At 44.3% G+C, this 20,784-nt stretch overlaps 2 protein-coding genes across 3 annotated transcripts; one reads left to right on the top strand and one right to left on the bottom strand.

The window, feature by feature from the left end:
- Nucleotides 1-525: 525 nt before the first annotated feature.
- LOC106606729 (kelch-like protein 20) lies at nucleotides 526-15,195 on the top strand. 2 transcript variants are annotated; one of them, XM_045720014.1, is made up of 12 exons: nucleotides 526-687; nucleotides 1,966-2,254; nucleotides 4,143-4,277; nucleotides 4,485-4,676; nucleotides 5,118-5,261; nucleotides 11,607-11,793; nucleotides 12,066-12,212; nucleotides 12,420-12,548; nucleotides 12,815-12,991; nucleotides 13,238-13,384; nucleotides 13,619-13,784; nucleotides 14,145-15,195. In XM_045720014.1, exons 2-12 carry the CDS (start codon nucleotides 1,985-1,987, stop codon nucleotides 14,314-14,316), a joined length of 1,866 nt encoding a protein of 621 aa, XP_045575970.1. In that variant the 5' UTR covers nucleotides 526-687; nucleotides 1,966-1,984; the 3' UTR covers nucleotides 14,317-15,195. The 2 variants fall into 2 exon arrangements, with proteins under 2 accessions (XP_045575970.1, XP_045575971.1); XM_045720015.1 differs by lacking the exon at nucleotides 5,118-5,261.
- A 759-nt stretch (nucleotides 15,196-15,954) lies between these two features.
- Nucleotides 15,955-20,506, bottom strand: LOC106606728 (NHP2-like protein 1). The gene is made up of 3 exons (XM_045721283.1): nucleotides 20,423-20,506; nucleotides 18,547-18,667; nucleotides 15,955-16,507 (listed from the first exon to the last, which is right to left on the bottom strand). The coding sequence occupies exons 1-3, from the start codon at nucleotides 20,504-20,506 to the stop codon at nucleotides 16,251-16,253; spliced, it is 462 nt and encodes a 153-aa protein (XP_045577239.1). The 3' UTR covers nucleotides 15,955-16,250.
- Between the last annotated feature and the right edge of the window lie 278 nt (nucleotides 20,507-20,784).

A 20,784-nucleotide genomic window follows, 5' to 3' on the forward strand; every position in this document is an offset into this window, starting at 1 on the left:
TCTTAGACGGAAAGCTTTTGATTCTGGCTTCAATGGAGAGGACACAGAGAGAGGGAGAAGACAAGTTCAAGCCAGTTAATCTACATGGGTTGTGTCTGGTGGACAACTTGTCATGGTCATAATGAAGTATCGCTTAAAAGTCTAAACTGTATTCCGTATGAAACTTTATAGCAAAGCCATCCAAATAGTTGATTTTATCTAAACTGTAAGTGACTACAACCAGTCTTGTATGTGCCAGTATGCAGAGTTTGGTCATTATATGAAATCTGACCATATCATACATTGCATAGGATCACCACTGACATTTACAAAGTCTATCTCTGATGTAACCATGAGTCACTGGAGTGGTATTATGGCTATTGGTGATAATATGTGGAGTTACACCTAGGTGGAGCTTCAAATTAGATAAATAATACACTGTGACTAACTGATATACACAAAATGTGTTTTATTACATTATACTTTGAACAGGTACATACATGATGGATCAACCTTTTAGGGTGTAACCAAGCAAGGACCTTCGGGGACATAAACAGCAGGGGGCGATAAGGAGCTCTGTTTCACTTTGCTGAAAAAGTAAAACAGAGAAAAAGAAGACATGGCGTCTGGTGGTCACGACTCTTAACAATTTTTCGGTCGAGACCTGACAAATTTGGATTGTTCTATTGATGCCGCAATGTTTATCAGGTATTGGAACATATTATCACGATGTCAGGGTAGAAGTGTATGGTGCAGTCTTAGATTTTGGGCAATAAATAACCATTTTAGGAGGCAAGTGTCGGTCATCATTTAACTTAGCAGTTGTCAGCAGTGTCAGTCAGTCTGAGCGCTTTCCAGAAATCTTCGGCAATAACAAACTAGCTTGTTAGTGTTTTAATTACATTCATTGCATATGTAGTGTTGTAATTTCAGTTTCAATGCACTATTTCAATCGAAGGAATCAGTTTGCGTCCTCAAAATTATTGCATTGGTTGAAAATTGTGTAATTGCCATAACAAGGGGGAAATGTAATTACTACAATATTATGTTGTGTGAACTGGAATGGCATTATCTGGTCTTGGAATTGTACTAGACACTTGTGATGCTGCTATGAATTCCCTCACTAACCTTACTTCTTTTTTTATTTTGTATTATTGTATTTGCTATGGAGAGGCCAGTATATGAGAGGAGACTGTTGCCCCAGTGGACTGAAAATATTCTTGACAGGCAAGCTGGGGAAAAATAGACTGTAGCCAGCAGATTCGACCGGCTTGCTTAAAGCTGCTCTAGGGTTGGACAGCATTCCTGTGTCGATGTTAAAGGCTCTGCATGCTCAGTCAAACACAGCATTTACTCTGATGTGGCTCTACAGAAGTCAAGGCATGCATACTTCTTGCAATTCGCAGACCTGTTGTCAAGTAAGGGAGTTTGTGTTTATACAGGACATACTGCCAACCAGTCATGTCAATGCAGAGCTATACAGAGTTGTTATTCACATTATTACAACATTTTGGAGTCGAATGGCATTGCAGTGCGGAGCTTGATTTGGCCTCTGCAGACCTGGGGGGATGAGAAATGCGTTGTACTCCGAATTTTCCCATTATCCCAACTGTTACACCGAGAAGATTGAATGACTGCTAGTTTTTCTGGAAAAGTGTCATTTTTGTTCTCATGCTAGATAGCAGAAGACATAGCAGCCATTTTGTTGTTCAATGCGCCATGCCATTCCATAATGGTTGCTGTGTCTACCTATAACTAGCATGACGTCAGTGTAACAGTTGGGATAATGGGACAATTCGTAGTACAACACATTTCTCATCCCTGGATTGAGGTATGTTTTCTGAGCCAAATCTCGCGCCAGGTCCACGGTTTCTTAATCTACACAGGAATGCTGTCTGACCCTAGTGCAGCTGTAAGCAAGTGGGTCAGATCTGCTGGGTAAAGAGGCTGTAGCCTACAGTCTATCTGCCTCTTCCTCCCCTACAGGCTTGACTAAAGTGAAAGGATGGCCGAAATCATTGCTGTGAACATCTCGGCCACATCCGCCACCTTCTTCCTGCCCCCATCTCCTGTCCTTGAGGACTCTGGCTTTCCCCTGGCCTCGCTGGACAGTGAGGACTATGTGTTTGTAGAGGCCAGGCACCCCAACAAGGTCCTGGAGGGCCTGAACAGCCTGCGTCTCAACAATGCCTTCTGTGATGTGACACTGTGCTGTGGGGGGCAGGAGTTCCCCTGTCACCGCATCGTACTGGCTTCCTTTAGCTCCTACTTCCAGGTATGGACAGTGGTGTACGGTACAATACAACTTTATTAATCCCCACAGGGAGTGTTGAAGTTATCATTGGGACAAGAGTACAAAAAACATACATTGTCCAAGAGCAGACAGAGAATGCATACACTACTTCTCCATACACTACAAGGGCATTAGGTAGCCTAGTGGTTAAGAGCTTTGGGCCAGTAACCGAAAGGTCACTGGTTTGAATCACCGAACCAACTAGGTGAAAAATCTGCCGATGTGCCCTTGAGCAAGGCACTTAACCCTAATTACTCCTGTAAGTCGCTTTGGATAAGAGCGTCTACTAAATGACTAAGATGTATATGTAAATTAAATTGTGGGTAGATATTCGGGGGGACAAACAGTAGACGTTGGATCTGGGAGTCGTCTCCCAGGATTTTGGGGGAAATTGTAAAAGGCATTTCCTGCAATTGTGCACAGTTTGACATTACTTTATAATGCCTCTCTTGAATGGTATTTTGAAAACAGTACAAGTGGAAGGATAAGTCAGCACCATCATGAATTAAGGTATTTCAAGGCAAATATTAACACAAAAAAGATCAAGACTGAGTTTTATTATAATTGTGAATATTTACATATAAAAAGAAAGTTCCTGCAATTCTACAGTTTGACATGAATTTATGCCCTCTCTTGAGGGGTACTTTGAAAACGGTATAAGTGAAAGGATCAGTCACCATCAATGAAAGTATTTAAAATATTAATAATACAAAAAAGATGAAGACTGAGTACTATTATAATGATGATGCACATTCATATTTACATAGGATATCATCTACTAAATTGATCATACATTGACTATCAAGTTTTCTAGTTTTCATTGTTTTAGCTCAACCTCCACCTGTAAACTTACCTTGAACTAAGGACTGGCTGAATGCCTGTTAGAGGGGGAGAGTCTTCATTGAAACTGTAAATTAGTAATATTTCACTTACTGGTACTGAAGCAGGATGCGCACAAATATATTGTGCACCTGTATAGACAGCGGAGGAGGCTCAGTGCATCCGAACAGGACTGGACTAATGCAGTGCAGTTTTATAAATGCTAATCTACACATTTTGTCATGAGGCTGAGAGAAAATGTTGCGGTTTTAAAGCATTTTTTTTGCAGTTCTACACATTTTCCATGGGGTAGAGAGAAACGTGCTGTTTTATAGCTCATCTCATGCTATTCACATTTTGCCATGAGGATGAGAAATAATTTAGCAGTTTTAAATCAAATGTCCGGGTATTCTACAATTTCCTATTATTCTACAATCAACCTGTTCGGAATATTGGGGGAGGGGACATGTCCCTCTCATCTCCCATGGCAATTTTGCGTATGATACACTAACACTTACCAACTCATACCGGACAGTCAGACTGTGCGTTAATATAAGTCGGTGGCCTCGAGGTTTGAGCGTTGGACTTCCGGAGCCGACAAGGTAAAAATAAATCTGTTGCTGTGCCCTTGAGCACAGGGTCTTTGCCCCTGAGGCACTTAACCCTAATTGCTCCAGGGGCACTGTACAATGGTGACCCTGGCCGTGACCCCACTCTATATGGGTGTCTCAGGGGGAGTTGGGATATGCAAACTACACACTTGTGTATAACAGGACAAATGTAAGCACCCCCCCCAAATGATTATTCTAACTACTATACGACATAGACTCAGAGTGCAATACAGTGGTGCAGCAGGGATGAGCAAGCTGACGGTGCCCCTGCTCCTGAACTATTCCATTTACTGAATGGATACAGTTTACTGATGACCGTGCATCTTTTATATTGTCACTCACTGCAGACCTGAAGTACTTAAATGTGGTCATTTGCTGTTGGCGCTTTTCCATTGGCAGGAGTCTGCTTCTCTCTTGTCCTAATGCTCTGCCCTCCCCAGGCCATGTTCTCCACAGACCTGATGGAGTCCAGACAGGAGCGGGTGGCCATCAACGGAGTGGAGTCCCAGATGATTGGCATGCTGGTCAGCTACGCCTACACGGCTGAGGTGGTCATCTCCAAGGCCAACGTGCAGGTGAGGTCGAACCGTTGTCTTCCTGTCTCACTTTGTAGTCAGCTTCTGGTTTAGCATTGCAGTTGTTAAATTAAAGTTGAACTACCCCAGAGTTGAAGTCAGTTTCATTCCTAGTTATAAATACAGTAAATGGCACTTCTCATTTCCTAAATAAATGTCCTGAGTTGACTGTCTTGAAATCAAATGTCATTGACCTGTGACCCCCAGGCCCTGCTGGCTGCGGCCAACCTCTTGGACGTGATGGCAGTGCGTGAAGCCTGCTGCCGCTTCATGGAGCGCCAGATGGATGAGATGAACTGTGTGGGCATCCACTGCTTCGCTGAGGCCCACTCCTGCAGGGAGCTGGAGAAACGCAGCATGGACTACATCCTCCAGCACTTCGGCAGTGTCTGCCAACAGGTGAGATAGGAAGGAAGTCTGGGTTGTGTAGTCCAAACCTGGGGCGTCTCAATAGTTTCAAATGTATTTTTCACCTCTGTTCAATGCAGCACAGATGAAGGAGAACACAATGATCCCAGAGAGGTATTCGGTTTCACCCGTGTTGTTCCTTCAGAACAGTGCAGACGAAGGAGAGGACATTTCTCATGTCTCATTGTTTAGACATTCCCATTCTTTGTGTATGTGAGAAAGGGGAAGTGACATCATAGTCAACTGTCTTTTGTTCCCCTAAACAAAACTGTCTGGCCCCTTGCCAGCCCTGGATCATGTTCATTAGGCACCAAAAGGAAGAAACTAGACTAAAACAGGGAGGGACTACCTGGACTTGTTCCAATAAGAAATGCTCATTTTTGCTTAAAATTTCAAAATCTTTTGAACACTGCCCCCCCCCCACACCCCCAGGAGGAGTTCCTGTCTCTGTGTGCAGACAAGCTGACGGAGATCATCGCCAGCGACCACCTGAACGTAGCCAAGGAGGAGACTGTGTTCGAGGCCACCATGCTGTGGCTGGACAAGAGCGCCACCCGTAGGCAGAGCTTTGAAAAGGTCAGCGTGGAAACAACAGTCAATGCAGTGGTCCCCCATTTGTCTGTGTGTTGAGCAGTATCTAGGCAACAGATTGTGTCCAGCTCTGTGCTACGCTCCCCTCCCTACAGTTGACTGTGGTGTGTGGGGTTTTAAGCTCTGGAATCCCCAGTAGATCTGACAGTCTGAAACCCCAGCTGTCAGTCACTCAGCGTTACATAAACGTTAGGGGTGTTAGAAATTTGTTATTCTTCAATAACACAAACTCCAAAGCAAATCAGGGGGAGAAAAATAGGTTTATTCAGAGAGGACAAATCAAGATGTTATGCTGGGAGTCAGATGTTCAGTCTCCCCTGTCCTCAGCTTTTCCCCACCGAACAAAGGAACAGGATGCCATTTATAACCCCCCACCCTAGCCTGGGGTTGACCAATCAGAAGTCCTTGCAGTACAACTTGGCCAATGGCCAAATAACCAGTATCCTTCTCCCGACTCCATGTACAGACCAATGAAAAGGTGACACATGTAGCCCACGTCGCTCTGAGTTCAGGAGTGACTTTCCACAGATTCTGAACAGATGTTGAACTGAACCAACTCCTATTTACAATTCGCTATTGACCATTAGTACTCTTCGTCTTCTCATCCTCTGCGTTGTGTATTTATCTTCAAAATATTCTTATATTCCCCCTAGGCCATTTTTAAAAATAAATATAGTTAAAATGTCATTTTAGAAGACAACATTAGAAAACATGAAAAAATTTACGGAATAGAAAAACATTAGCAGTAAAGCATAAAATCATTTACATTATTAAACACCTTGCATTTTTCTCTAAAACACAAAGGGCATATTGTACCTGCCGTTGCCATAAGAAATAGATTTCACACAAAGTTATAGAAAAGAGGACTTAACAAGTGTGCCAGCACATCTGAGAGAGCATGGTTCACTACAGCACCGAGGACAGTTACCACGGGCACATTGACCACAATCATGAGGCTTGGTGTGATGATGAAGACCCTTATGATCCCCAGCACATTCTGGTGAACACCACTGATACCATCTCCAAAAGGCACAGTTGATGAATCTTATGATATCTCCTATCACGTAACCATCGGATTTTAGCAGACAAACATCGGGCAATAGCACATTGCCGGGGCGGCAGGGTAGCCTAGTGGTTAGAGCGTTGGACTAGTAGCCGAAAGGTTGCAAGTTTGAATCCCCGAGCTGACAAGGTACAAATCTGTTGTTCTGCCCCTGAACAAGGCAGTTAACCCACTGTTCCTAGGCTGTCATTGAAAATAAGAATTTGTTCTTAACTGACTTGCCTAGTTAAATAAAGATACATTAAAAAATAACCTGGATGAGGATAAGAGAAATATCCACAACTCCCACTATTGGAAGTATCATGCCCACCAAAAAAACCTCCCCATGTACCACATGTGGAAGAACCACATGACTAAGCCTAAATCATCTGGATTGTAATCATGATATTTAGCACCCTCAGTCCTGATCTTTTGGAATAGGTCAGTTATTTCCTCAGAATTATCAGGAATGTAAGTACAGCATTCAGCACCAATCACAGCACATGTACCCCCTTGTGCAGACAGAAGATAATCAAGGACCAAACTATTTTGCATCGCCACAGTCCAAATGGCAACCATCTCAGCTGTAATTAACTCAAGACTCTCAACTGTACTATGAGCTAGGATTTCCAAAGAGTTATCCATATTAATAACTTCCTGTGCTATTTTAGAAATACCATAAGAGGAAAACACAATTGTAAAGTATCTCCCCGTTTCTGTAATCACACGTTTATGACGATGTGAAAAAGGAGAATTCACCGAATGTCTTACACGGGGTACAACATATACCAAATAACACGACCCTTAATAACACGACCCTTAATAACACGACCCTTAATAACACGACCCTTAATAACACGACCCTTAATAACACGACCCTTAATAACACGACCCTTAATAACACGACCCTTAATAACACGACCCTTGCCACAACTTTGGTAACCAGGAATAGGCATAGGATCCACAGATAAAATAAGTCCCATTAGGAGCTATCATACCATTATTGATGATATTACCCAAGGTATTGAGAGACCTATTAAAACATAACCACCCAACAGGGGCATGTGTAATAACTAGGTAAGGTGGTCGCTGATTAGTGTCATTGGTAATCTCAAATGACGGAAGGTACTGCAGAACTAGGTACTCTCGCATGTTGATACTCAACATTCTCACCCAAATTAGTAGCAATAATCGTCTTATACCAATGAACATCTCTCCATATACCCAACATTTCACTCTGGTTAAAAGGAATAGCCCTTAAAGGAATACCTGCCCTTGATGTGAATGGACCATACGTACAAACCCAACAACTACTTTGATTGACTACTGTGGCATAATGTAGAGAGAGAGCTAGAAACGTATTGACTCCCAAGTGTCCCTCATCCTGCTGATGCATCTCTGTGTTAGTTCTAGAATCGAAGGATATTACTTCAGCTTCAGACAGTAGATTCTCATAACCTGTAATGAAGGAAACAAAAAAGTGAAAGTAATTTGTCCTGGTTTCAAGAGAAATTGATATTTCACATAGATTTCCCTAAGTAAGCATGTCCAGATATGTTTTGTGCAAGGTGGGGCATCACCTGTGAAGCACACTGGTTCCATATCCAAAGTTCCACACTTAGTCCAAATAGGATGGTTCTGAACTATAGATTTCTGGAGTTGTCTAATTTGCCACGTCACCTTCCCTTCAGAAATGTTCAATGTAGAGTCAAGTTGCATAATAACATCAAGGCCTAAAATAGGTTGTTCAAAGGAGCTTATCCAAACCCCTGCATCAGTCTTCATTGGACCAATAGAAATTGATAATGGTTTGGTCTGTTTCATATCTGCCCACCCCCCCACACACACACACACACACACACACTCCTGTTGCTCTCATCTTCTTTCCCATGTACTGAGGACATACATGTTTTGCATAAGCTATGGGCAATACAGTGACTTCATCACCCGTTTCAACTAAAGAAAGTTGTTATCCATCATGTTCAAATATTCCATCCGATTTCATATGTACACCAGCTGAGATGGAACGTAAGAGGGGTCTGTTAGTTTACCTCCACAGCATCCAGCAACCTCTGCTGCTGAGTATTGTGTCGTTGGGACTGTTGTCTTGTTTCCATTTTCCCTTAGATGGACCCTGCTTCTCCTGGCCACTTCTCATAAAATAACATTTTCTTTTCCAACAGTCTCGTTGCCAGTGACCAGAAATCCCGCAATAATGACATACACCAGGTTTCTGTTGTTGTGAACGGATAATGTTGTTGGTTTCACTCGGAACCTGCATAATTCTGATAACCACGTCTCGTGGATGCTTAAATGCTGATTTATGTGTGATCACTGTCCTCTGGAAGTTTATCTTTACTCCCTTTTACAGCCTAAGACATCGTTTGTCACTGCTGTCAGAATCTGTTGACTCAAAGACAGACAGTGCCGACCAGCTTGAAACCTGATCTGCCTTGCACAACTCGGTGTAAGGATAGATTAGGAGAAAACCGAGAGGCCACAGGTGGGGGTCACGTCTGACCTTTTCATCTGTGTCTCCTGCTCTACTTTGAAATGGTTCTAGAGAGTGAATTTAAAATCTGTTTCATGTTCACATCCGAAAGAGCTGTTCCACCCTTTTCCAGAGTGGTTTTCTCACTTAACATTAACGTCAAAAGTTGTATAATATATATAGCTCTATGTTTATATTTATTTATCCCCAAAATATATATCTCTGTGTGTATATGTGTGTGTGTGTGTGTGTGTATATGTGTGTACATGCACACGTATGTATGTATGTATGTATGTATGTGTATATACACACACACACACACACACACACACACACACACACACACACACACACACACACACACACACACGAGTGGGGGGGGGAAGTATTTGATCCCCTGCTGATTTTGTACGTTTGCCCACTGACAAAGAAAGGATCAGTCTATAATTTTAATGGTAGGTTTATTTGAACAGTGAGAGACAAAATAACAACAAAAATATCCAGAAAAACGCATGTCAAAAATGTTATAAAATGATTTGCATTTTAAAGAGGGAAATAAGTATTTGACCCCCTCTCAATCAGAAACATTTCTGGCTCCCAGGTGTCTTTTATACAGGTAATGAGCTGAGATTAGGAGCACACTCTTAAAGGGAGTGCTCCTAACCGCAGCTTGCTACCTACGCCGTGAAGGACTGAAATCACTACGCCGTGAAGGACTGAAATCCCACAGCGCCCGCAAGGTCCCCCTGCTCAAGAATACATATACATGCCCATCTGAAGTTTGCCAATGAGCATCTGAATGACTCAGAGGACAACTGGTGAAAGTGTTGTCGTCAGATGAGATCAAAATGGAGCTCTTTGGCATCAACTCAACTCGCCGTGTTTGGAGGAGGGATGCTGCCTATGACCCCAAGAACACCATCTCCACCGTCAAACATGGAGGTGGAAACCTCATGCTTTGGGGGTGTTTTTCTGCTAAGGGGACAGGACAACTTCACCGCATCAAAGGGACGATGGACGGGGCCATGTACCGTCAAATCTTGGGTGAGAACCTCCTTCCCTCAGCCAGGGCATTGAAAATGGGTCGGGGATGGGTATTCCAGCATGACAATGACCCAAAACACATGGCCATGGCAACAAAGGAGTGGCTCAAGAAGAAGCACATTAAGGTCCTGGAGTGGCCTAGCCAGTCTCCAGACCTTAATCCCATAGAAAATCTGTGGAGGGAGCTGAAGGTTCGAGTTGCCAAACGTCAGCCTCGAAACCTTAATGACTTGGAGAATATCTGCAAAGAGGATTGGGACAAAATCCCTCCTGAGATGTGTGCAAACCTGGTGGCCAACTACAAGAAACGTCTGACCTCTGTGATTGCCAACAAGGGTTTTGCCACCAAGTACTAAGTCATGTTTTGCAGAGGGGTCAAATACTTATTTCCCTCATTAAAATGCAAATCATTTTATAACATTTTTGACATGTGTTTTTCTGGATTTTTGTGTTGTTATTCTGTCTCTCACTGTTCAAATAAACCTACCATTAAAATTATAGACTGATCATTTCTTTGTCAGTGGGCAAACGTACAAAATCAGCAGGGGATCAAATACTTTTTTCCCCCACTGTGTGTGTGTGCATAACCCCTTTTGAGGACCCAACCCTTTTCCAGAACACATTGTTTCTGTAGGGCCTGGCTACCCATAACTTATCTTCACTCAAAGCTTGTTGAATGCTTACAAGGCTTACATTTACCACACGTGTAAAAATTGGTACTCAATTATGCAACAAGGTTCTATGCAACAAGGTTTCACAAAAACAGAGGACTCCAACCTTTTGATAGAGTAAACAAAGGACTTGAACACTTATACATCGCAGATACATGTCACTCATTGCATACACTATTTGAACCTGATTTGGTTCTTTAAAAATGATATTTGTCTAGACTCACCCAGCAATTATGCCATCAATCAGGAGATTAAGAGTTAACTGCGCTCAGCCTCTTTCTTCTGGATAAACACACAGTTGATAAGTTCTTGTTGTTGTTCAGACCAATTCATCCGGAACATGGCACCAAGTGTTAGCAATTTTTTTTATTCTTCAGTAACACAAACTCCAAAGCAAATCAGGGGAAGAAAAATAGGTTTATTCAGAGAGGACAAATCAAGATGTTATGCTGGGAGTCAGATGTTCAGTCTCCCCTGTCCTCAGCTTTTCCCCACCGAACAAAGGAACAGGATGCCATTTATAACCGACTCGTACAGACCAATGAAAAGGTGACATGTAGCCCACGTCGCTCTGAGTTCAGGAGTGACTTTCCACAGATTCTGAACAGATGTTGAACTGAACCAACTCCTATTTACAATTCGCTATTGACCATTAGTACTCTAGTACTCTCGTCTTCTCATCCTCTGCGTTGTATATTTATCTTCAAAATATTCTTATAGGGGTTAGAACCCCATTGTATGGTCCTGTAGTAACCATGGGCCCTGGAAGGTGTCACCCTGGCCTGGCACCAATAGGATTTAGAGCCTCTCAGATGTGAGTCGGTGTCATTTTGCATAGGTCAGGGGTCAGCGATCCTATCATGTTAAGTGGAAGTTGGAGGTATCAAGGTCGCTCTGGTAAAATGGAATAGGACCTAACCTTTTCAATTAAAATAACTAAATTGAAGGTTAGGTCCTATGGCCTTGTTTTAATGTGTATATAAAACTGTAGAGGTCGGATGGAGATGCCTGCCTGTGTCCAGTGAGTGCAGGTGTGTTTGTTTTCAGTGTATGTCGTCATTCTAACCCACGTCTCCCTGCAGGTCTTGGAGCACATCCGCCTGCCCCTGATCAGCCCGTACTACATCCACGATGTGATTGAGTCCCTGGAGGTGGTCCGGGAGTCCCAGCGCTGTCAGAGGCTCATCTCTGAGGCCAAGGACTACCTGCTGCTACAGGACCGACGAGGAGAGCTCTACTGCCCCCGAGCACGCCCACGTAGGTCCACAGGTAGGTACCAGACGCATGGCTACATGCACATAAACACACTCCAAATACACCCTGTCACCCTGACTCACACAAGGACTTTAACACACACACATTTAACCTCCCACTTGCCAAACTCCTCCACACGCCTAGCGCTTTAATTAGCTTTCTGAAGCGCAAACCCTGGTATGCCTGGAGGATTGTTCTGCCTTTAATACAATGACCAGCTCTCTGAAGGGACTAGTCTCTGTGGCTCCCCAGTCACATCCTTCTCTGCTGGCCTCTCTCTGTGACAGGGACAGCTGAGGTGATTGTGACGGTGGGGGGAGAGGATGATAAGGTGGTGCTGCGTAGCGTGGAGAGTTTTGACCCCCTTACCAGCCAGTGGAAGAGTCTGGCCTGCCTGCCCTTCGCTGTCAGTAAACACGGCCTGGTGGTTTCAGGTGAGGATCATTTGGTTTAGTTTGTATATTAACACCTAGTGATAAGATGGATCCTACTACTGTATGTTATAGAACCTTTGTTACATTTGACCTAATGCTTGAGAATGAGATGAAGAAAAGAGATGTCAGTTTCTCACAAAATACACACATTTGTGAGGAATTGTATTATTTTCTAATGTATTCCCATCTCCATGTTCTCTCCCCCAGGCTCCACTCTGTACCTGGCTGGAGGGGAGTTCCCTGATGGCTCGGCCAGCAGAGAGATGTGGCGCTATGACCCCTGCTTCGACTCCTGGCTGGAGATGGCCCCCATGAACGTAGCCCGCTCAGAGCTAGGTAAAAATCAGTCAATTCTAGCCATTTATTTATCCATTTTAACATACTGTCTGACATGTCAGCGTTAAAATTAGTTTTATTCCATAACACTGGTTAGAAGGACAGCCGGAGACTTTGTGTCAGGTTAACAATAGCCAATACAGTTCATCATTTGTGACTGCCGACAGACTTCTGATTGAAGATAGACTTCCATTGGATAACTCCTCTCTGTTTAAAGTTGAGCAGGCCGAATCTTCCATGAATATGTCCCCCTCCCTCCCCTCCAGGTTTGGTGATGCTGGATGGCTATGTGTTTGCGGTGGGGGGCTGGGAGGGCCGTTCCCGCCTGGACTCGGTAGAGTGTTACAACCCCCACACCAACACCTGGCAGTTCATGGAGTCGGTCAAGATGGCCGTCACCAGCCCTGCTGTGGTGGCACTGGATGGACTGCTCTATGTCACAGGTAGGGGAGATCAGCTCTGAAAAAGATCTGATGTGATTGGTCAAAAGACCTATTTGTGGGAAAAATATGAATTGGGATGACTGTATAAACGCAGGCAAAGTATTTACTGTGGACAGTCACAGCAACTCTATAGGTTCAGCTTGGTTTATATAATTTTTCTGAAATTGCTTTATGCGATAGTTTGAATTGTCTACAGGTCATCTTTAATATTAGATAGTAACTTATCGGTGTCCTCCTGGCTCCTAGGTGGTGCTGTTCTAGAGGATGGTGACGGCACAGACCTGGCCCAGGTGTACAACCCTAAAACGTCTGTATGGACTGAGGTGGCCCCCATGCAGATCGCTCGCTCCGGCTCTGCTGCCTGCACCCTGAAGGGGAAAATCTACGTCATAGGTATCAGGGATCAGTTTTGACTTTTGGATCACAATGAATACAATTACATGGACATGGGGGACCTGATCCTAGATCAGCACACCTACTCTAAGATGCTTGATACATAGTGACTTTTCCCTGAACACGTGACCTGATCAGGAAAAAAGTAGTAAGGCCCTAGTTTGAAGCCAGAGGATATTTCCACATTGTCTGTGGAAAAATACATTAGGATTTTCTTCTGTATTCCATTCCTAGGTGGCTGGCATGCGTCCACAGAGAACACAGACAAGGTGGAGTGTTACGACCCCAAGAGTAACCAGTGGACCATGTGTGCCCATATGAGGGAGAGGCGCTACCGGCCCGGTGTGGCCGTGGTGGACGGCAAGATCTACGTGCTGGGTGGAGAGGAGGGCTGGGACAGGTAAAAGACAGCTCCATGTCAAGCCTTTCTAATTATATTCAGCTTGATTGTATTTATTAGGACACACCTGAGCAAAATGGTTTTCAACAGAAAATGAAAGCAAGCGTTTCTTATTGAACAAGTTGACGTATTCTCTCCCTATTTCAGTCGGTTTTCTCGGGTTTGGTGCCTACTGAATACGACCCTGATTTGGCAGGTGCAAGGCCTATCAAATATATTTTTAAGGAGAATATGAAAAGTATCTGGGGTGCCTATGGCACCCTATTCATAGCACTACTTTTGATGAAATGGCACCTTATTCCATATGTAGTGCACTACTTTTGACCAGAGCCTACGCAACCTGTCCCATCTGTCCGCCAGGTACCACGACACCATCGAGCGGTACTGTGAGGAGACAGACAGCTGGGAGATCGTGGGGGAGATGCCCACCAGCCGGAGCTGGCTGAGCTGTGTCTCTCTGCAGCTGAGGAAGGACGCCCATGGGGGCAGCCGTCCCGGCACTGCCTCTGAGACCGAGTTCTCTGTGGACTGAGGAGGGAAAGAGAGACGGATGGAGGGAGAACTCCAGACCATTCATTTATATTGCTCCAGACTGCCACCTTTTGGAGAGCTCTGACTATGCATCTCTGCCAAACTGTCAACCTGACCCTGGCTGTTCAGGTGAACAGAAGTCACTCTGTGCCAGAGGGCAGCTAACTACCTTAGTAGGGCTGCTATTCTGTCTCATCGTGAGTCTTGACCTTGCCAAGTCACTGCGCCTCAAGGCTTAACTCATGGAGGACAGTTGTGTGACTGCCTCAATGGCAAGCCTGACAAAAGTGGTCTTTATTTCACCATGAAAGCCTGTTCTCTTACTCAATGGCATGGTTCCATTCTGTTGCCATGGCAATATGTCACTGTGTACATGGTAAGGGTATCATTTAGGATGGATGACCCTCCTCACCCACTTATGGAACCCTCTCTCTTGTAATGTTACGTAAACGTTTGGGGTCAGGCTGTTTCATTAGAACTGTCACCTTACAACGGTGACTTAGCGAGATGTTCTCTCCACAACCATCGTAGTGTATTTTTGTATTATTTTTATGTGATGTTTCTTTAGTTGTGGATGGCCCATTTTATTACAATTGGAAGATCATTATTTTTCCCCGTTTATAAAAGATGCTCTTTATTGGCCAAAGAATCCATTGTGAACCAATATTTGAGACAAATTAGTGAAGAAAAGCCAAACATGTTTGAAGTGTTTTGTCATGCAAATTTGGAAGGTCTGTTCACAATTGCCTTTTGATTGCCTGTTATATGGTTTAGGTTATATTTGTCTAATCGGTATGCTTAGTAAATGTTGCTTTCCAGTAGTCATTTTAATTCTGTAAAAGTGGAAATGTGAAATTAATAAAAAGCATATGGATGCCAATATGGTTATTACTGAATCTGACTAGCATGCCACTCTAGGCTGAGATGCACCCAGAATAATTTTGTCCCCCTGTAGATGCCAGGATCTAAACCCATTTTACCGCATGGCTTTTACCCAAGTTTCCATCCATCTGCCCATATAGGTTCCTTTGATTACAATGCTGAAACAGGATCATTTTAATTGAGACATAATTATACATTATCACCTACACAGTGACTTGCCCAATGTATTTAATCAAATTATAATTTAAAACCAAATGTAGGAATGTTTCCCAAATGAAACACTACAAATACTGGAATGAACATGTCCACCTTTAACTGTACCAAAACTAAGTGTAATTGCATTTATCATTTTACCAAGTAAGTTGACTGAACACATTCTCATTTACAGCAACAACCTGGGGAATAGTTTCAGGGGATGAATGAGCCAATTGTAAACTGGAGATGATTAGGTGGCCATGATGGTATGAGAGCCAGATTGGGAATTTAGCCAGGACACCAGGGTTAACACCCCTACTCTTACAATAAGTGCAATGGGATCTTTAATGACCTCAGGGAGTCAGGACACCCCATCCAAAAGACAGCACCCTACACAGGGCAGTGTCTCCAATCACAGCCCTGGGGCATTGGGATATTTTTTAGACCAGAGGAAAGGGTGCCTGCTACTGGCCCTCCAACACCACTTTCAGCAGCATCTGGTCTCCCACCCAGGGACTGACCAGGACCAACCCTGCTTGGCTTCAGAAGCAAGCCAGCAGTGGGATGCAGGGTGGTATGCTGCTGGCTATGATTCTACTATGCTTAGTTTGACATCCCGTATACTCTTTATATATAATTGCCACATTTACAACATAGTAATGTTAAAAACAAGTTAAGCCATTTTTGTTCCAGCGCTTCAGATAGACCTATTCTGTCCCAACATTTCAAAATGGACACTGCCCTACAAAATAGAATCTTCTATACATGAGTCTGACAGGACATGAAACAGAGCAGGACAACATTAAATCATAGCCCGTCCCATCGTTAACCCTACAACCCCCATCCTGAGCTCTCTGCTCACACCAGCAGTCTCTCAATGGCCATCTGGGTAGACTGGATCTGGGGCTTGAGCTGCGAGCCCTCCTTGATGGTGACCGAAGTGGCAATGACTGGGCGTGAGACCCCGCAGGCGCGTCCCAGGGCCTGCTTGGAGCGCACAAACACATAGGGCACGTTCTTGTCCTCGCAGAGCAGTGGCAGGTGGAGGATGATCTCCAGGAGCTCTGCGTCCATCACGATGAACTCAGCAATACCGCAGTTAAGTGTTTTAGTGGCTGGGGGAGAGAGGACAAGCAGAGGTCAGAGAGTGACAAATCTGAAGCTGTTAGGTGAGGTGGTACTTTTCCAGAGGCATGTCAATTGTATTACTGGTCTGGATGAAATGCTGGTCTTCCTCCGAACACGTTAGGTGCAAGAGAGTAGCGAGTTAATGTCACATGCACAGTGAAATGCCTTTTTTACAAACTCAAAACCCAACAATGCAATAATCAATGTATTACTAAGAAAAAAATAAAGAACGAGATATACAAAGTATACTATATACAGGAAATATTTAAAAAGTCAGTTCCAATACCATATTTACATGTGCAGGGATACTGGAGTGATGGAGGTAGATATATATATATATATATAGGGGTAAGGTGACTAGGCGATGGGATATAAGTTAAGAGTAGCAGCAGCTTGCATGTGAGTGGGTGTGCAGGTCTGTACAGTCAGTATAAATGCATGTGCATATTATGTGCGAACGACCAAATGGAGTAAGTGTGTTGGAGTGACAGTGCGTGTGCTTAGCGAGTGCAAATACTGATATATAAGGCCAATGAAGATACATGGTAAACTCGGTCCGTGTAGCTATTTTGTTAGCTGTTGTTTTGCTTGGGGATAGAAGCTGTTCAAGAGCCTGTTGGTGTCAGACTTGATGCACCGGTACCTCTTGCCATATGGCAGCTGAGAAAATAGTCTATGGCTTGGGTGGTTGGGGTCTTTGACGATTTTCCGGGCCATCTTTTCACACCGCCTGATATAGAGGTCCTGGATGGCAGGGAGCTCTGCCCCCGTAATGTACTGGGCTGTCCGCAGAACCCTTTGTAGCGCCATGCGATCGAGGGCGGTGCTACTGCCATACCAAGCAGTGATGCAGCCAGTCAACATGCTCTCAGTGGTACAGCTGTAGAACCGTTTTACCCCCCTGAGGGGACGAGGCACTGTCGCGCCTTCTTCACAACAGATTCTTAGCGCCTGCTTTTCGACCATTTTAAGTCTTTAGTGATTTGGACACAAGGAACTTGAAGCCATCTACCTGCGCCACTGCCGCCCCATTGATGTAGTCCGCAATCAGCTCCTTGGTCTTGCTGACATTAAAGGAGAGGTTGTTGCTCCGGCACCACACTGTCATGTCACTGACCTCCTCCCTGTAGGCTGACTCATCGTCGCTGGTGATCAGGCCAACCACTGTTGTGCCGTCAGCAAACTTGATAATGGTATTACAGTCGTGGGTGAACAGGGAATACAGGAGGGACTAAGCATGGGCCCCTGTGTTAAGGGTCAGCGTGGTGGAGGTAAATGTTGCCTACCCTCACCACCTGGGGTTGGCCCGTCAGAAAGTCCAGGATCCAGGTGCAGAGGGAGGTGTTCAGACCTAGAGTCCTAAGCTTGGTGATGAGCGTGGAGGGAATAATGGTGTTGAACGCTGAGCTGTAATCAATGAACAGCATTCTCACATAGGTATTCCTCTTATCTAGGTGGGTGAGGGCAGTGTGGAGAGCAATTGAGATTGCGTCATCTATGGATCTGTTGGGGGTGTATGCAAATTGCAGTGGGTCTACGGTGGCTGGGATGGTGGAGTTAATGTGTGCCATAACCAGCCTCTCAAAAGCACTTCATGATTACAGAAGTGAGTGCTACAGGGCGGTAGTCATTGTGGCATGAAGCCTTAGAGTTCTTAGGGACAGGAATGATGGTGGTCATCTTAAAACATGTGGGGATTACAGACTGGGACATGGAGAGGTTGAAAATGACTGAATATGCCTGCCAGCTGTTTTGTGCATGCTGAGAACGCGCCCTGGAATACCGGCGGGGCCCGCGGCCTTGCGGGTGTTGACCTAATTAAAGACCCTTCTCACGTCGGCCTCAGAGAGCGAGATCCCCCCCAGACCTTGGGTCGGAGACGACCCTCACACCCGGCTCTATGTTGTTGTCGTCAAAGCGTGCGTAAAATGCATAGAGTTCGTCACCTTGTTGGAGTAAACATATTGTGCGTTTCCAACCCTGCAACCAAAACAATGTAGTTCCACTACAGATAGGTTTGTCTCACCTACATTGGCCCCTTTGCGGAGCTGCTTGTAATTAGCAGCTTGCTGCATAAGGTCCAGGATGGTTTTGCTCAGTGTGGCATCAGCCAGAGGGTAGGCCTTGGGGTTGACTTCTGCATCAGCCTAATAGGGTTAAATATATTGTGGTTAGAATTAATATGGTGACCAGGCCACACATATCAACACAGCGTGGACAGCCGCTGGGGGGTCTCGTTTTATCGGTCTTTTGACGGATCGACTCAAAGGACAGGTCAATAGCGACCACTGGCGGTTGTCCAGAGTGCATAGCTAATGTTAGCTAGTTACTACAGTGAATGTTGTAAACACATATCTCGGTCACAGTCGCCACACATACATTTTTGCTACTCTTTTAGGAATAATAATATCTAATCTGGACAAATCAGACAATTACTTTCATGGACTCAATAATGCAAGTTAGTTTAGAAGTCCCCAATACATTTGAACATCGAGGAAACACGTGGTGGCGTGGTGCTGCCAGACGTTTCATAAACTCTACAATAAGACAGCTAGTCGGTTGGACGCTACACCCGCAATAGCATCTGCTAAATGTATGTGACCAATACATTTGATTTGAACAACAGATAGCTAGCTACCTTGCTAACTAACTTAGCTAGCACAGGCATACTTCGATTATTCTGAGCTCACCATTTCTTCAAATTTCCAGTGATTAAGATGTTAAATCCCTCTGTCCTCTCGGCGTGTGCTTCACAGAGGACAGAAATAACCTGTTGAAAGACGTTTTAAAAATGTGCAGAGTGAGTCCACAGATAGAACGACGAGACAGAACTTTCTCAAACCTCAGCAGCACTGATAAGCTTTCGCTTGTTTGACCCTCTTTCCTACTGATCAACATTTTGGCCTTAATCACTCTGCTTCCCTTCACACCTGTGGACCAGTGGAGGCTGCTGAAGGGAGGACGGCTCATAATAATGGTTGGAACGGAGCGAATGGAATGTCATCAAACACATGGAAATAATGTGTTTGAAGTATTTGATAAATTCCACTTATTTTGCTCCAGCCATTACCACGAGCCTGTCCTCCCCAATTAAGGTGGCACTAATCTCATGTGCTGTGGACATATATATTGGGGCCCCAGTGATGACTCCCCTCAACCTAGAATAAGCACCAGGTACATGGCTTTTAATCTTCTTCCCATTAAGCTTTTCCATTTGCAGAATCTTCCCTTGCTGAGCCTGTCTACCACAAAATATTGTACCATGTACCAAAAATGTACCATTTCCAATTAACCGGACTGACTTAACTTTACCTATCTCTTTCTCCACGGCATTAGTTATGTGCCGATTGTCTATGGTGGAAGCTACCGGCGACCCGGGAGGAGGAACTTTAATCGCGCAGTAGAAATAGTATTCTATCGAGATACGAAACTCTCAGCTGTTGTAATGAATTTAGGGATAGTGCACATTCTGAATATAGTTTTTTTTTTAAGTCAGTGAGAATCCCCATACCTCAAATTTCAAAATCCAACAGCTAATGGCTGCAAGACACAAAGACTTGCATTAGCTCCCTTAAATAATGCCTAGGCTTTTAGGATAGAATACCAGTTTTGTATTGCGCAGATGGATTCAAATCCATTTGCAGTCAGTCTCACTTGTGTGAGTAACCTTGCATGAGACCTGAAGACTTGCGCTAGTTCCCCAAGCTAATGTATAGGCTTTAGCTCTGTGGGCTAAGACAGTCTTGTGGTGGGTTTGATGACAAACCCCGTTGATCACACCAGACCTGCCCACTCTCTTCAGCTGAGCTGTTTCTCCTTCAGTCACCACAACTGTTTTGTTTTATTGTAGTGTATTTAACACATACCCTTATGGCAAAGGTTCCAATATGAAAATGCATTACAGTCGACTCAGCCTGTCCATACAACTTCTGAATCTGATCCATGTTAATCTTGTTAAAGGGGCAGTCTGCAGTTGCTACTTCCATTTTGCACTTATAAATGAATGGTATATACCCTAACTATCGTACCCAATGATGTCATTTGTCATACCTCATCAGAACCCCAAATATTAGCTTGTATTATTCCAATGGTTGTAAACAAGGTTAATGTAAACAAACACTGTATCAGTGGAGGCTGGTGGAAGGAGCTATAGGATGATGGGCTCATTGTAATGGCTGGAATGGAACGGTATCAAACACATGGAAACCACATGTTTTACTCCGTTCCATTGATTCCATTCCATCCATTACAATGAGCCCGCTCC

Source organism: Salmo salar, chromosome ssa06 (genome assembly GCF_905237065.1).
Source record: "Salmo salar chromosome ssa06, Ssal_v3.1, whole genome shotgun sequence".
NCBI lineage: Eukaryota > Metazoa > Chordata > Actinopteri > Salmoniformes > Salmonidae > Salmo > Salmo salar.

What these genes read in the sequence shown, in the direction of transcription:
- LOC106606728 (XM_045721283.1), bottom strand. Translation starts at nt 20,506, where the DNA reads ATGGAAGTAGCAACTGCAGACTGCCCCTTTAACAAGATTAACATGGAT. An exon ending in ATGGACAGGCTGAGTCGACT is followed by an intron (nt 18,668 to 20,422) that starts GTAATGCATTTT and finishes TAACCCTATTAG; the next exon opens with GCTGATGCAGAAGTCAACCC. An exon ending in CCGCAAAGGGGCCAATGTAG is followed by an intron (nt 16,508 to 18,546) that starts GTGAGACAAACC and finishes TCTCTCCCCCAG; the next exon opens with CCACTAAAACACTTAACTGC.
- LOC106606729 (XM_045720014.1), top strand. Translation starts at nt 1,985, where the DNA reads ATGGCCGAAATCATTGCTGTGAACATCTCGGCCACATCCGCCACCTTC. An exon ending in CGTAGCCCGCTCAGAGCTAG is followed by an intron (nt 12,549 to 12,814) that starts GTAAAAATCAGT and finishes CCTCCCCTCCAG; the next exon opens with GTTTGGTGATGCTGGATGGC. An exon ending in GGGGAAAATCTACGTCATAG is followed by an intron (nt 13,385 to 13,618) that starts GTATCAGGGATC and finishes TTCCATTCCTAG; the next exon opens with GTGGCTGGCATGCGTCCACA.